The 15,169-nt window shown below is 38.0% G+C and overlaps 1 protein-coding gene across 2 annotated transcripts in view; it reads right to left on the bottom strand.

Moving 5' to 3' along the window:
* The window catches only part of PLCB1 (phospholipase C beta 1), a 679,784-nt gene that overhangs the window by 103,769 nt on the left and 560,846 nt on the right, over positions 1–15,169 (bottom strand). For both annotated transcript variants that reach the window (XM_004276458.4, XM_012535449.3), the window contains exons 21-23: positions 13,638–13,737; positions 12,719–12,823; positions 11,596–11,705 (exon numbers count right to left, since the gene is read on the bottom strand). In XM_004276458.4, coding sequence (XP_004276506.1) covers positions 11,596–11,705; positions 12,719–12,823; positions 13,638–13,737 — 315 coding nt within the window. The remainder of the gene's footprint in view (positions 1–11,595; positions 11,706–12,718; positions 12,824–13,637; positions 13,738–15,169) is intronic.

Below are 15,169 nucleotides of genomic sequence, written 5' to 3'. Positions count from 1 at the left end.
CATAAAGTGCTTAGAATAATTCCTGGCACAGAGTAAATTTGTGCATGTTAAATAAATAGATAAAACATTTAAGCTTGTATAATACTACCAATAAATAATAATAACAGATACATTAAAACTTAAGAAATCTCTACTCCATTCCCTCCAGCAGCTAGTCTGCTATGCCCTGTACAGAGCAAATATTTAATGTTTGATGAGTAAATGTCGATCTTTAATTGCCTCAGTGATTATATACCATTTTAGCGATGCTTTTCAGGGTTCTGCAACTCTTGTCTCAGAATTGCCTTCTGAGTCCAAGGCAGATTTTACTGACAATGAGGCTATCCTGAAGCTCTACTTTGTTGTACATTAAGAAAATATATTAGGAAATAGCCAAGAGTCATTTGGAGCTCAATGTTGTGACATTTTGTTATGTAATTACAGACAGCAGATTGCCTTATGATAACATTTTTAGAAAATGTAAGATAAGAATGAAAATCATGACACATTGTCACAAGTGGCTTTTAATCTGTCCCCCCAAAGCATCTTTAAAACACAAGATCCAACACTGCTTTTGGTGATGGCAGAACTTATTTTAATTCAACAAACAATCCCTGTTTACCTACCACAGCCTGCTCTGCTCAGAGCTGATGGTATTGAGATGTAAGGGATGAGCCTGGGGTCAGTGGCGGGGCAGGGGGCAGAGTGGGGGCTAAGGAACCTAGGCCAGTGACCTTGGCAGCCTGTAGAGCTCACGATGCAGAACTCTGTCTTCTGAAAAATGGCTACTTTGAATGGGGAAGTTCTGGTATGTTTGTGTTGTTCAGTTACATCCATCAGGAAAAGTCTCCCTAGAATCATTATGCCAAGGGGAGGGATTTCATATTTTTTGTTCGGCAAGAGATTGCAAACTGGAGGCTTAGGGTCCAAATGGAGTGCATCGAAATGTTCACCCAATGCTGCCAGATTTTAAAAATGAGGAGATTTTACATTAATAAAATGGATCTCTTGCTTCAGTTGAAAAATCAGATGGGGCAACACTGGGCCTGCTTTCCCGCTCTGGATGAGAACGGAGGGGTTTCTGCCTCTTTAAGGACACTCCCCTGTGACTCATTTAGACTTTACCTGCCTCAGTCCTGTAGGCATTTGGGTTTGCAGGAGGTACTTGAGAAGACTGAACTATCATAGATGTTTGACCACACAATTCATAAAGGAAATGCATTTACATTGCACAGGAGAGACTGAAGTAAAGGGAGTGCTGGACAGAGCACTGGGTCATCAGCAAAGTTACCCATTGGCCTTGGTCCTCTGGCTTGAGTACAGTGGGGGTAAAACTTCCCAGCCTCCCAGCCATAGGGGCGCCCATGGTCACCAAACTCAGCTGCCGGGAAAACAGGAACAGAAGGTGCTCCTGTTCCGTGGGCGGCTGATCTTGCCCATTTTTTATATCCAGGCAGGTTTCTGGAAACAGGTGGGGATGAATCAGATTCTTCCCGGTGTGATAGCTGGCTGAAATTAGCCCTCTGGAAGAGGATAGGGAAGAAGAAACTTTTGATGGAGGAAAGCATGGAGGTGATGGAAAGCCAGCTTCCATGAAGGCAATACTGTGTGGCTTCTTTTTGGCAACTAGGTGTAGTGCCCTGGGGGTCTCAGGCTGGAGGTGTATTCAAAATGAACCCAGCAAGCTTATTTTGTCTGTACCAGGTTTGCAGGCATTCCATGGGGCTGTGTGCCCTTGGGAAATCAAGTTCAGTCATTAACTTGAATCAAGATGCAGGAAATAGAAGCTCTGCTTATCAAGGGTACGTAAGACAAAGCCCTTTACATTGCAGAAACTGATATAATGTATGAATTCAAATACATTTTTTTAAAAATAGATAAATGTTGAGGAAACGCACTGGCAAACACTTCGTAGTTACGACTGAGGATCAAGAGATCACCAAAGTTTGGTGCTGGATTTGAGGTAAGCTTTGGAGAAATCTTGGTCCAGGGGTCCTGGGGATGCCTCCAGGCAGGGTGGACGGCACCACATAACCCTGGGGGGTGCAGGGGCACCCTTGGCACTGTACAGTAACAGGCAGTCAATAGAAATGATGGAAATGAGCGAAATGGACTAGATTTCACGCAATAGGGCAAAGCGAGGCTGTGCCCAGACCTGGAGGGGGAGCTCCTGGGAATTCCAGCCAATTATTGCCTAGGCTGCGAGGAAAGCTGGGAAACTGACTTTTTGGTGCAATATCTCCCAATTTAAAACACTGAGATGCCAAACAAAGCACATCTTCAGAGCGCAAGTGGTCCAGAAGCTGCCCATCTGTACCCTCTGCTCAGAGGAGAGAGTTTGCCTGGATTTTCGGGATTGTGTCAGTCAGCAATGTACCCAGAGCCACCGCTGGAAACGCAGTGGGCGGGGCCAATTGTTCTGCAGCCCAGCCCCGCCCCCCACCTCCTCGCCCCAGGGACCCAGCAAAAGTGGAGAGAAAAGAGCGGGTAAGGAGGACCCTGAATGCTGGGCTAAGGAATTTGGGGCTCCTTGTGTAGACTGCCCCTTGTCAGGGACCTCTTAGGATTTTCTGGAAACAGATTTTATTAATTTAGTGAGAATCTATAGTGGCAAATATATCGGACTGATGCTTAAAATATGTTGCTAACAAAGGGCAGTATATACAGATTTGAATTGGCTGTTCCCTATTGGAGATTGACCATAGTAGCAGCTGTAGATCACCGCGTGCCAGACACCGTTACACACGCCAGCTTCGTCGCAGCCAGACAGCGAAGGCAGCCGCTCAACTCCATTATACAGCAAAGAAGTCAGAGGCGTTATTAAAGTCTTTACTAAAGACTTGCTAGAAGGCACACCGTTAAGGGTGCGACTGGTGTTTGAATATATGTCATAGTCTAAAGTTTGAACTTTTCTACTGCACTAGTTCACCCTGTATTCTATGATAATAGCAACTTAAGGAACCACAATAGTAACTTACGTTACTGCGGAGATACAGAGATGTATAAATGTAAAGACCATTCTCAAAGAGCTTACTCTGTTGCACTAAAAAGGCATTCAGGTATTAAAAATTAAATTTTTGATATCATCACTGAAAGGTTGAATAATTCCCACTCTGTGGATATGTGAGATGAAATGCAAAAACCAAATTCTTTGCCCCACTCACAAGCATCAGTGGAAGTCAATACTTGTGACTCGCTTTCTCCCCAGTCTTTGTCCAAATATTCTTTTTAATGTGCTTGAATGAAATAAGCCTGAAATTCTTTCGCATTGCACTGGAAATTACAATAGAAACAAAAGAACTAGAAATATCAGTTTTCTCAATTTAATGGTGACTCTTGGGATCCAATTAAACAAATTTCAAGGAAAGAAGGTTCAGAAATTGATATTTCACTTGCACCAAGTTTTGCTTAGCTGGGTAGAGAAAAATCAACTACAGCAGAGGTAGGTCACTGCCCTCCAGTGGCCAAATGAAAGCATTACACTATTTTTCCTTCAAAACATGAAACAGTGGACTTTTTAAAGCCAAGATTTTATAAAAAAATAATATTTATAACCTTACTATATCAAAAATAAACAGAAGCGCCTTAAAATATAACACAAGTGGATCAGTAAAAGTATAACTGGAAAGGCCATTTTTACAAGTTTTAGAGAAGGAGGAGATGCCATTTGGTATGCTAGTTGAAAAGATTTCTATCCCAGGCACTGAAATTTTGGATCTGATGATGAAGCAAGAGAGAGCTCAAATTTGGGGAATTTAGTGGGGTGGTTAAGATGGTAAGTTAAGGGTCTTCCAAACACCAGAATGTGTTGACTGAGCTACTGGAGGTGTCGGTGTCCTTCCTGAGTCATCTAAAAAGTACAGTCCCTTCCAGGTAGTGGTTAGGATGACAGCATCTTGACTCGGATACTAGATGGGTGAGGGCAAGGGCAAGGTCATCAGTGTTTCCAGAATATTGAGGGCAAGACTCATAATTTCATCATGCAGAAATCCAGTCCACTCAGGACAAATGTGGGCAGTGGATGTGGCTTCATCAAAACTAGCCTTTCCCTTAAGAAAGAGCTTGCTTAAACACACGTAAAACTGGTACCTTAAATTTATATTACCTGAATGAAATTAGATGATACATCTACCCCACATTTCTAAAAATTCCAGAACATTTCTAAAAACTATATCCTGATGTATGTGTTCTGAAGCATTGAGGGATGAAGTATGCTAATATTTGCAGCCTACTTTGAAATGCATCAAAAATCAGTTGCAATAATGAAAGGATAGAGGGATTTATAGATGGATATATATGTGATAAAGAAAGTGCATCAAAATTGGAATTGTGGAATCCAGGTGATTGATATATGGGTGTTCTTTTTCAACATCTGTGTATGTTTGAAAATTTTTATAATAAATTATGGCAAAACTCTGATATTTTTAAGAGTTTACCAAAGTGAGTTAAAGCAAAAGACAGCTTTAAGGAGCTGAATAAATTCATCTGTTGACTTCAGTTTTTGTCATCATATGTGTCATCATACAAAGAAATCATCAGCATTCACATGGTGTCTCTTTGTTGAAGCCTTAGTGACAGCTGCAAGTTACATACATATGTGTAAATTTTTATTACAGTCTTTCTCCAGACTTTAAGGACTATGAGAGCATCTGATTTTTCTCATCATTATATCTCTATATTGCCCAGCATGGTGACTGATGCAGCGTGTTAAAAAAAGCTTTTATTAAATGAATGCATTAAGACATCCACAGTTTGTTTCCTCCTCATGTATAATCAATAGATGTAGTATCAGTGACAAAATCCTGAAACTAAAGAACCATCTAAATGTTATGTTAAAAAATATTTTTGAATGAATGAATCAATGGGTGAAAAATATGAAGATGCTGCTCTTTCTGTGTCTGTGGCTAGAGAATCTGCATTTAGTTCATAATTGCAACAGCTTATTTAGAAAGAGATTAAAGGGTGACAGCTCTGCTGACTATTTTGTGTTGCCTATGTTACCATTCCTACCAGCTTTAATTTGTTGGAAATATTTTGATACAGTCTCCAAAGAAATCAGCAGAAATGAATTCTTTGAGTTAGGCAGAAATCAAGGATTCCTCCTTTAAAGAAAACATGGGCCAAACACCCTTCACATTCATTTTTTGGAAATGTGTCTTTTATATTAACTAAGCAAGTCATTTGTCAAAGACTATCATCAATCATTCACAGAACAGATTCTGGACAATCCCCCAAGGAGAGTTTCTCCTGTTGCTCTTCCCAGTTTCCTGAGATTGAACTGACATTTTAGAGTGGATGGAATTAATGGCTATTCAATTCCATGGGGGGAGAGCCAGGTGCTTGTGAGAGACAGATGCAGGGCTCCAAAGCATTGGTTCTCAATGTGTGGTCCCTGGACCAGCATCATTAGCATCGCTACAAACTTAGAAATGCCAATTCTTGGTCTACCTCAGACCTACTGAACCAGAAACTCTGGGGTTGGGCCCAGCAATCTGTGCTTTTAGGAGCCATCCAGGTGATCCCGAAACATACGAAAATCTGAGAGCTTTGCTACTCAAAATATCGTCCAGCCCAGCAGCATCAGCATCACCTGGAATCTTGTCAGAAATGCAGAATTTTGTGCCCTGCTCCAGACCCATTAAATCTGAATCCGTATTGAAACAAGATCCCTGAGTGATCCGTATGCACATTAAAATTTGAGAAACCTTGCTGTAAAGCAGAGTGAAAAACTTTGTCATTTAGTCATGCTTTTATAATCCCTATGGTATTGGTCATGGCATGGATTCTGGATTCATCGCTGTTTTAGGCAGATGAACCCAAAGCCCCTCATTAGAATCCATTGAAATTTTAAAAATTGTTATGGAGGAGGTCTGTAAAAGCAGTGGAATTGAACTGTTCATTGAGTAGTTTTAACTCAAGTGAATATATGGTCTTCTCTTGAGATCGCATTTAAAAAGACCCTGGTTCCTCCATTTATTGGCCATTGATACTAAGCAAGTCACTCTATCATTATAAGCAACTGTCCCCTCTTCTAAAAATGGGGACTATACGTTTGTGCTAGTTCAGGCCCAGTTTTACCCAGGGTATCCAATCAAAGTGCTTGTAAACTCCAAAACTGTGTAGAAATGAAAGGGACAGGGTCATTATCTAAAGGCCATTACCTAAAAGGCAAACTTTCTCTTCCTACTTTATTGGATGCTTTAAAGTTCAGGGATGGTGAGAAACTATTGTTTCTGTAAGTTGGTATTTTTCTTCTTTTCTTTCAAATTTGTATTTTAGATCATAGCACGTATGTATTTGACTTAAACCTGGAATACTACACTTATGAGTCTTTGCAGAAAATAAATTCATGTGACTCCATAAAAATTTTCTTTAAAATAACATGACATTACTTTTGTGATATATGTGGCATATTTTTATACACATGCAAGTGAAAAATTAGAATGAAATGGTCCTTGATCTATAATTTAAAAATATTAAAAGAGAAAATTTCTTAATATTTTTTATCAAACTATGGGACTATCACCATCATTATCAAGAAACATTTATTTAGTGTATGTATTTTTCTAAGTACAGAGGTTTTTTTGAGATATAATTGACATATAACATTATATTCGTTTCAGATGTACAACATAATGACTCCATACTTGTATATATTATGAAATGATCACCACAGTAAGTCTAGTTAACATCCATCACCACACATAGTTACAAACATTTTCTTGTGATGAGACCTCTTAAGACCTACTCTCCTGGAAACTTTCAAGTATACACACGGTATCATTAACTATAGTCACCATGCTGTACGTTACACCCCTAGGACTTAGAGTTTTTTTATAAGCTAAAGTATAACCCCTCCCACCTCCCCAACTACCTCTAATATTTGTTTCTCTTTTATGTAAGTTGGTATTTTGCTAAATCATTATTTGAGGAGGAAGAGAATCCAAAATGACCACTAAACCTCATCTTTGATTTTAGTGCCAAGTTCTTGGACAGTGGGTAAAGCGTCAAGCTCCCATCTTGGAAAATTTAAATGACACCCAAGGCCTTATTAAGTTTAAACACTCTAACTTTTTGAGAGCACCACCTTGGATTTTTATCTGTTGGATTATCCTACTGGTAAAGTTCATACCATACCATAGGATCTTTTTCTTTTCAAATAATCAATCCCATTGAAGATGCCCACAGTGCCATACACAGAATTAGGAAATAAATTATTTTAGATAAATTTCAGTTCACTTATAAGAGCATATGAATCTGACAACTTAAAAAAGTAGGCCTGGGCTTCCCTGGTGGCACAGTGGTTGAGAGTCTGCCCTCCGATGTAGGGGACACAGGTTCGTGCCCTGGTCCGGGAAGATCCCACATGCCGCGGAGCGGCTAGGCCCGTGAGCCATGGCCGCTGAGCCTGCGCGTCCGGAGCCTGTGCTCCGCAACAGGAGAGGCCACAACTGTAAGGGGCCCGCGTACCGCAAAAAAATAAAATAAATAAATAAATAAATAAAATAATAATAAAATAAATAAATAAAGTAGGCCTCTTGGAATAAATGAAATTTGAATACTACCAAACAGCTTTCTCTTTTCAACATCAAAAGAATGTGAAGACCACTCACACACCTTCACTTGTATCATGAACACACAGGTGATAGAGGGCCAGCAGGCAGTGTACAAACTAGCCGAATAGATCCCACATATATAAACCTAACTTACTGAAGAACAAGTTCTAATAATATCCAGTGATTTAAAGGGAGAAATCTTGACATTTGATTCAACAGAAAATTCAATTCAAAGGATTATTATTTAAAGTAAAGGTCTTATATTCTGTGGTCAGTCATCCAGGTGACCTGCTACAGAGGACAGAAAGATGCAAAAGGGCTAGTCCTTATTAAAGGTTAGTAGAAAATTACAGTTCTGTTATTGAGGTAGTGAGATGTGGTGTAGTGTAGACACTTGCTACTCAAGGTGTGGACCATGGAAGTGTTATCCCATCGCCTGGGGCTGGTCAGAGATGTTGAGCCTCAGGCCCTAGTCCAGACCTATGTTATTAGATGGAATCAGCATGTTATTATGATGCCTTGGTCTGCACATTAAACTTCTAGAAGTGTTGGTGTGGAACATGAGTTCTGGAGCTAGATTGCTTGGATTTCAATCCCAACTCTGCTCCTTAGTAGTTGTGTGGCACTGGACAAGGAACAGAATCTCTCAGTGCCTCAGTTTCTTCATCTGTTAAACGGCAATAAAAATAGTCGTTAAGAAATACGGATGTTTTAGGACTTAATGTGTTAATAAACATTAAAAGGCTCAGAATGGTGCCAGGTACATTGTAAGCACTCAGTAAAATGTTTCTGCACTCCTTGACGTGCTAAAAACAAGTCATGTTCAAATATTGCATTTGGAATATCACATAATATTTTGCAGTCAGTACATTGGATATTTACTTTATTCTCTTTAGAGGTGTGTTTTATTTTATTATTATTTTTTATTTATTTATTTTTATTTTTTTTTGCGGTATGCAGGCCTCTCACTGCTGTGGCCTCTCCTGTTGCGGAGCACAGGCTCCAGACGTGCAGGCTCAGTGGCCATGGCCCACGGGCCCAGCCACTCCACGGCATGTGGGATCCCCCCGGACCAGGGCACGAACCCGTGTCCCCTGCATCGGCAGGCGGACCCCCAACCACTGCGCCACCAGGGAAGCCCTAGAGGTGTATTTTAAAAATAGAAAATAAAAATGTTACTGATGTCTCATTAGTCATCTGTATTAACCACATTAAACTATTAGGGCTGTGGAACATTTTCTTTTAAATTAAGAACTTTTGTAAAGAAAAATATATATACATAGAAAACATGCTAGAAGGACATACACCAAAAGTGTTAACAGTATCTGCAAGATTACTGAGAAGCCTTTTTGTTTCTTTGTTTTTAAACAATATTTTATTTAGAGAAATAACTATAAATATGATAAAGCCTTTGTTATGATTCAGATTAGGCAAACTTCTATGACTTTACTAACACATCATCCTGAACTGTGACTTTAAAAGAGACAAAATAAATCCAGCAACTCAAATCTCTGTTATCCCTTAACTTCCAATTATATACTGGAATTATATATATATTTGTAATTCTATCTACCTATCTATCTATCTATTTCACATGATCTGAAACAAATGTCTGCTGTTCAAAGCATGGGGGAATTTTCAACTTTCCTACTTATTTGGTTTGCAAAGTACTCTATGAAGATAATTTAGTAGACTGTTTCAATTCTGGGAATATTTTGTAGTCCAACAAAGTCTTTCATTTTCAAATAGAAATGACCTTTATAACTACCAAGTTAAAAGGATTATACTAAAAAAGTCTTTGCTGCTAAAATAGTGTCTCCAGTGCCTGCCATGTCCTAGATAGAATTTTCTTTTGAGAAAACCAGTTACTTATTTTCAGTGGCCTCATTCAAACAAACTTACATTATTACAAGACAAGATAAAGGGCATACTGGTGTTCAAAGGTGTGAAATGACTTTCCTCTCCCAGCATTACATGGTAGGGCAAATGACTTTTTTCTCAAGCTTTAAAAATGAGGTCAGTTAAGGGTTTAGACATTTCAAAGGAAAAAATTATATTTTCTCTATTGCCATATGGAATCTATGTGATTCAGTGCCTCTAAAATTATTTCTAAAATTGCAAATGTTCAAATATTCTTTGAGTTTAATCAGCATTACTGAAAATCCTTATGACCATCATTTTTAGAGGAGAAACAAAAAAATGTTGACCTAAAATTCTACTTCTGTATTTTTATAACCATTAGTATTACATTCTCCCCAAATAGCTTTTTTTAAAAAAAAAAATTGAAGTATAGTTGATTTACAATGTTGTGTTAGTTCCAGGTGTACAGCAAAGTGATTCAGTTATACATATACATGTATATGTATATATATATTCTTTTTCAGATTCTTTTCCACTATAGGTTGTTAAAAGATATTGAATTCTCTGGGCTATACAGTAGGTCCTTGTTGATTATCTATTTTGTATATAATAGTGTGTATCTGTTAATCCCAAACTCCTAATTTGGAAGTAAATTCATGTCTACCATTAGGCATAATTTTCCAGCAGTGTAAAATTTCCCTATAATACTGCATACAACAGAAAGCATTATTTATAAAACTTTCCAGTCTAACTTTAAATTTCATCAGAGAGGATGATATGTATTTATTGGTTCTATAGGATATGATGCCTGCAGTATAAATAAGAGCCCAGAAAATTTTACTGATGTTAAATATTTTTCTTTTTTACATTTCATTTTCTCTCATGTTCAATTAACTCAACATCTTAGATCAAAAATTTCTAAAATTCTATACAAAAAACAAGGAAATAATCATAAATGTGCTCAAAAACATATTTATGTGATGTTCACTGAAGATCTGTTTAAAATAGTGAAGCATTCAAGATATCCAACAATAGGAGATTGGAAAAATAAATTATGTACATATGTACGATAGAACATTATGAAGTTATTATAAGTCATGTAGAAGAATATTTTAAGGCATGCAGAATGTTTGCATTAAGTGAAAATAAAAGGTTAAAACACAGATTGTGAATATTATCCCATTTTATGAAAAAGTATTAATTGTGCATAAAAAGATGAGCTACATATATACCCCATATTTACAGTGTTATCTCTGGGTGGCTTGGGTGTTTGGATTATAGGTGAATTATTTGGGATTTTCTTTTCTCATTTTTATTTTAAAAATTTTCTATGATAAGCCTAGGTTTCTTTATTCGTTTGGAATAAGAAAAAGATGATTTAATAAATAACGTCAACTTTAACGGACTTGCTATTAGTTATAGTTACCCAAACAATTTTCAAGGTTTTCTTTTCTATACTGTTAACTCTCCATTTTTCTCATGTTTCCCTGAATTTAACCTCTGAACATTCAAATGAAATATGAAAATAGCTAGTTTCTATCACTATTTGTAATATTGCTGTCATCTCCAATAATCATTAAATTCTATTTCAGTCTACACAGAGGCTCCATATTTTTAAACTTACTTCTATTATTTCTAGAACCTTCCTTAATTATTCTTTGCATAGTGACATCTAATTTAGAATAATACACCAATTATTTTGGGAATATGTATTATAATACATATATATACAGTAATAATAGTAATGACTTTATGGCTCACACTACACACCAGGCACTGTGTTAAGTAACTTATGTATTGTAAGAAATCACAAAAACACTTTGAAAACCCTGTACTTTAAATTAAAGACAAAAGAAAACACCAAATAACTTGATGATCATCTTCTTTTTTAAGTGCCTTATTCACCTTTAATCAACATGAAATTATCTAGAAACTTTCCCCTGAAACAGCAAGATGTGTACTGTTTAATGTGATCACAAAATAAGATGCTGGTGGTTGCCACAGAATGCCAAAAGAGAATGAAATACGAAAAATTCAGGGTATCATATAGATGTTTTGGGAGATGAGGCTGAACTCCATCAAAGTGGTTTTCCAATGTGTTCTTTTCTTCTCCTGAGGGGTGATGTTATGTAGGCAAAGCCAGCAACGAGATGTGGTAATCATGCTTCACGCTGTGCCCAAAACTAGAACACCCTCTCACCTCTTTCTTTACTTCTTCTTCATCTTCCAGCGTCAAAGCTGCCAGTTGTTTAGCTCTCTGCTCCATCAGATTCACATATCGGATTGGATTTGACAAAGCTTCAATCACATCTAAATAGGGAAGAGACATTTTAGATCCAAAGGTCCTGGAGATATTGATTATCCACCATCCATCAATCCATCCATCCATTCAATCACCCATCCATCCATGCATTTGTTCATTATCTATTTACTTACCTATCCATTTACTGATTCACCATCCATCTTCCATCCTTCCATCTACCCATATGACTATCTACTTATCCATCCAACATTTTGGAAATGGACAAGAGTGAGGACCCTTTGCTGAACACTCAGGAAGAGAGAACTCAAAGGAGGTCATCTCTGAGAGCCAAACTGGACAAGCTCCAACTCAGGATTCCTCAGTACTCCAAATTTTATAGTTTATTTTTGAGTGTTTCATCCATTCCAGCAATGGCCCACACACCTGTCTTATTTGGGCCAAACGGTGTTTCATAATGGAGACATTTCACAGAAAAAGACTGCTTTCCAAACTGTTGAAAAACTCAATGACTTGGCAATATGGGTCTCATTTGCACATGATACTGTCTAGCTGGAGTGAGTTATAGCTGCCATCTTTGGATGGGGCATGTGCTCTAAGACTACCAGAGTCTCCACCACTCCCCAGTACCTTGCACTCAGGCCACTTGACAGTATAAGCATTTAAATTTATGATTCCTGGTTGACATCATCATAAATTAATTCCTCTAATTTAGGATTTCACCCATGGAAAGGATCAGGGTTCTAAAACTGGCTGAAGGCAAATTCATTGCACAGGCCTAGATAGACTGTACAGTATCAGGTAGCATTGGTTAGAAAGTACTGGGTCCATGAGAATCGTATTACCCAATGGATAAAAATGGTCAATACTTTATGGGGACTTAAATTAAACTACAATTTATTCACAAAGGCTTGATCAATTTACCTCTAAACATGCATACAAACATCGAGGTAATTCTGAGGCCAGAATCTCCTGCCTTTGTTTGGTCCACTTTGCTTTCCACTAAGTCACAAAAATATGGATGACCCCAGATGGAAATATCCTTTTGAGTTAGGTTGTTTACCTGCATATGTATCTGGGACATAGTCCTTCACCTCTATGTAGACAAAGAGAGCTGGCAGCATCAGAGGCTGGTTCCTTTCATTCCTCAGACAGATGTAGTGATAGCCTGGAGGGTGACATCATACCGTGCATCATATTTTCTTGTAACACAGGAACATCTATTTGACATGTGTGTTTATTTTAGGTGACTTTGGGTGACAAACAGCTCACTTCTTTCTCATTTTAATCATATGGTTTTGAGTGGTAGGGTACTATTTTTCTCATCAGACAGGAAAACAATGTTGATGCTGATTTTTTTTCCTTTCACCATGTTTATCCCCACAAGAGAGAATTTGAAACCATATGTCATACATTGAATTATTGGTCCAAATTTATCCCTTGTATATGATTTCTTGACTTGGGGCTTAGCCTGCTTTGGACAATGGGATGTTAGTGATGTAGTACAAGCAGACGCTTAAAATGCACTTGCAGAAACAGGTGTGCCCTTATGCATTCCACTGGGCTGCCATGAGATGTCTGTGGGCGCCACTGCTCCTTCAGCTGGGGCCCCTGAATGAGCAGATGTGGGAAGACCTAAGCCCAGCCCACAGCCTAAAGCACAGCTACATGGCTGAGACTTGCCAAACCCCGCCACCCCACAGACCTGTGAGCATGAAGATAAAACGCTTGTTATAAGCCTTTGAATCTTCAGATAGTTTGTTACACATAATTAACTGGCAAGAGTTGACTTGCCTACTGATCATAGCATGTCACAAAAACATAAAACTGCCAGATTTAAATACATAAATTTATAGTCCTTTTTATGTAACAAAACACCAAAGCAACAAATGGATTCCTAGATCATTCTTTAACAATCATGTAAGGCAGTGATGGTTTTCTCGACAACTTTGATAAAAAGTTTCTCACCACGCGATCCATACCTGGTCGAATTGCTTGTACTGGCAAGATTCGGTGACCAATAAATTTACCTCCTTCTTCATAAACTGCTATCCTCAAACAGGCCAGAGAAGGAAGAACTACCTATAGGACATTAACAGTACATGTGGTTACAAGAAGGAGCAACTGCAAGAAAGAATTAGCAAGGTATTATTTAAACTGGCCCCACTTTTCCAAATCCAAGAAGTTTCTACTGAGCGAATTGATAAAAAGTTAAGTTGTTGGTCTATAATTTAGATTTTCAAAAAGAGAAGGATTACCAGAGATATGGCTTCATCTATGTTTCCTCACCTTGTCCAAATGAGGAATCTGTTCAACAAGGAGACCATTTTCTTTTGACATGAACATTCTCAAGGTAGAAATGACAAAAGTTCTATGTTTAGAGACAGAGTTGGTGGTTTTATCACTGTTTGAGCATTCACTATTATATTTTCAAAGTAAATTACTTTTATACTTTGGAGCAAAAGCAAAAATTAAAAAGTAGCTTTCAAGGATAACTTTTAGAATGGGATTGATTTATATATTTGTAAATCCCAAATTAGCCAAAAGTACTGCTCACTTTTTTCCCCCCAATATAAAACATATGGCGTACACATATCCCATGTCAAGAACATGAGGCCAATTGTATCCTTAAATATTTATTTCTTTGGTAACATAAACAAACGAACATTTATTGACTATTTTCAGTGTGTTCGATATTTTCTAAATGTTTTCAGTGTATTAGGGAATACTTATAATAACTCTATGAAGCAAACGGTATTATTAAATCCAATTAGCCTATTAAAAAAAAAAACCCTGAAGCACAGAGACCTTTACCATAGATATTCTCTCCACAAAAGACTGCCTTTGTAGATATTTTGGCCAGATAAAAGCAAAGGGTGGGCTTCCCTGGTGGCGCAGTGGTTGAGAGTCCGCCTGCTGATGCAGGGGACACGGGTTCGTACCCCGGTCTGGGAAGATCCCACATGCTGCGGAGCGGCTGGGCCCATGAGCCATGGCCGCTGAGCCTGCGCGTCTGGAGCCTGTGCTCCACAGCGGAAGAGGCCACAACAGTGAGAGGCCCACATATTGGAAAAAAAAAAAAAAGCAAAGGGTAAGTATCCACTCTACTTTCTACTAGACTTAGCATCTCCCTTTGTGTGTGAAGCATGTGTGAAAATGATTTGCTTTCTGGTGAAGGCAGAGGGAAAGCCCAGTTGAATATAAAAGATTTTAACTCTATCAGACAGACTCCAGACAAGCTACAAAGACCAGCACCAGTGGCTGGAGATTCTAGGGAGTTTAATTAATATACTTTTTACGGGAAATATGGACTTCCTTTCTCTTCGCTACCAAATTATTCCCTACTTCCCACTCTACTTAATTTGAATTATAGTGAAAACATACCATTTATCACTTGTATTATGAGAAGCTATGAGTTAAATTTATATCTTATTCTGGCCTTCCAAATGAGGTATCCTAGAATTAATTGATTTACAATGCAATTATGAAAAATCCAAAAAAGTAACTCATGGAA

This window comes from Orcinus orca, chromosome 16 (assembly GCF_937001465.1).
Source record: "Orcinus orca chromosome 16, mOrcOrc1.1, whole genome shotgun sequence".
In the NCBI taxonomy this organism is placed as follows: Eukaryota; Metazoa; Chordata; class Mammalia; order Artiodactyla; family Delphinidae; genus Orcinus; species Orcinus orca.
Note: the sequence above shows the minus strand (reverse complement) of the source record. Positions and strands in the feature narration are given on the sequence as shown.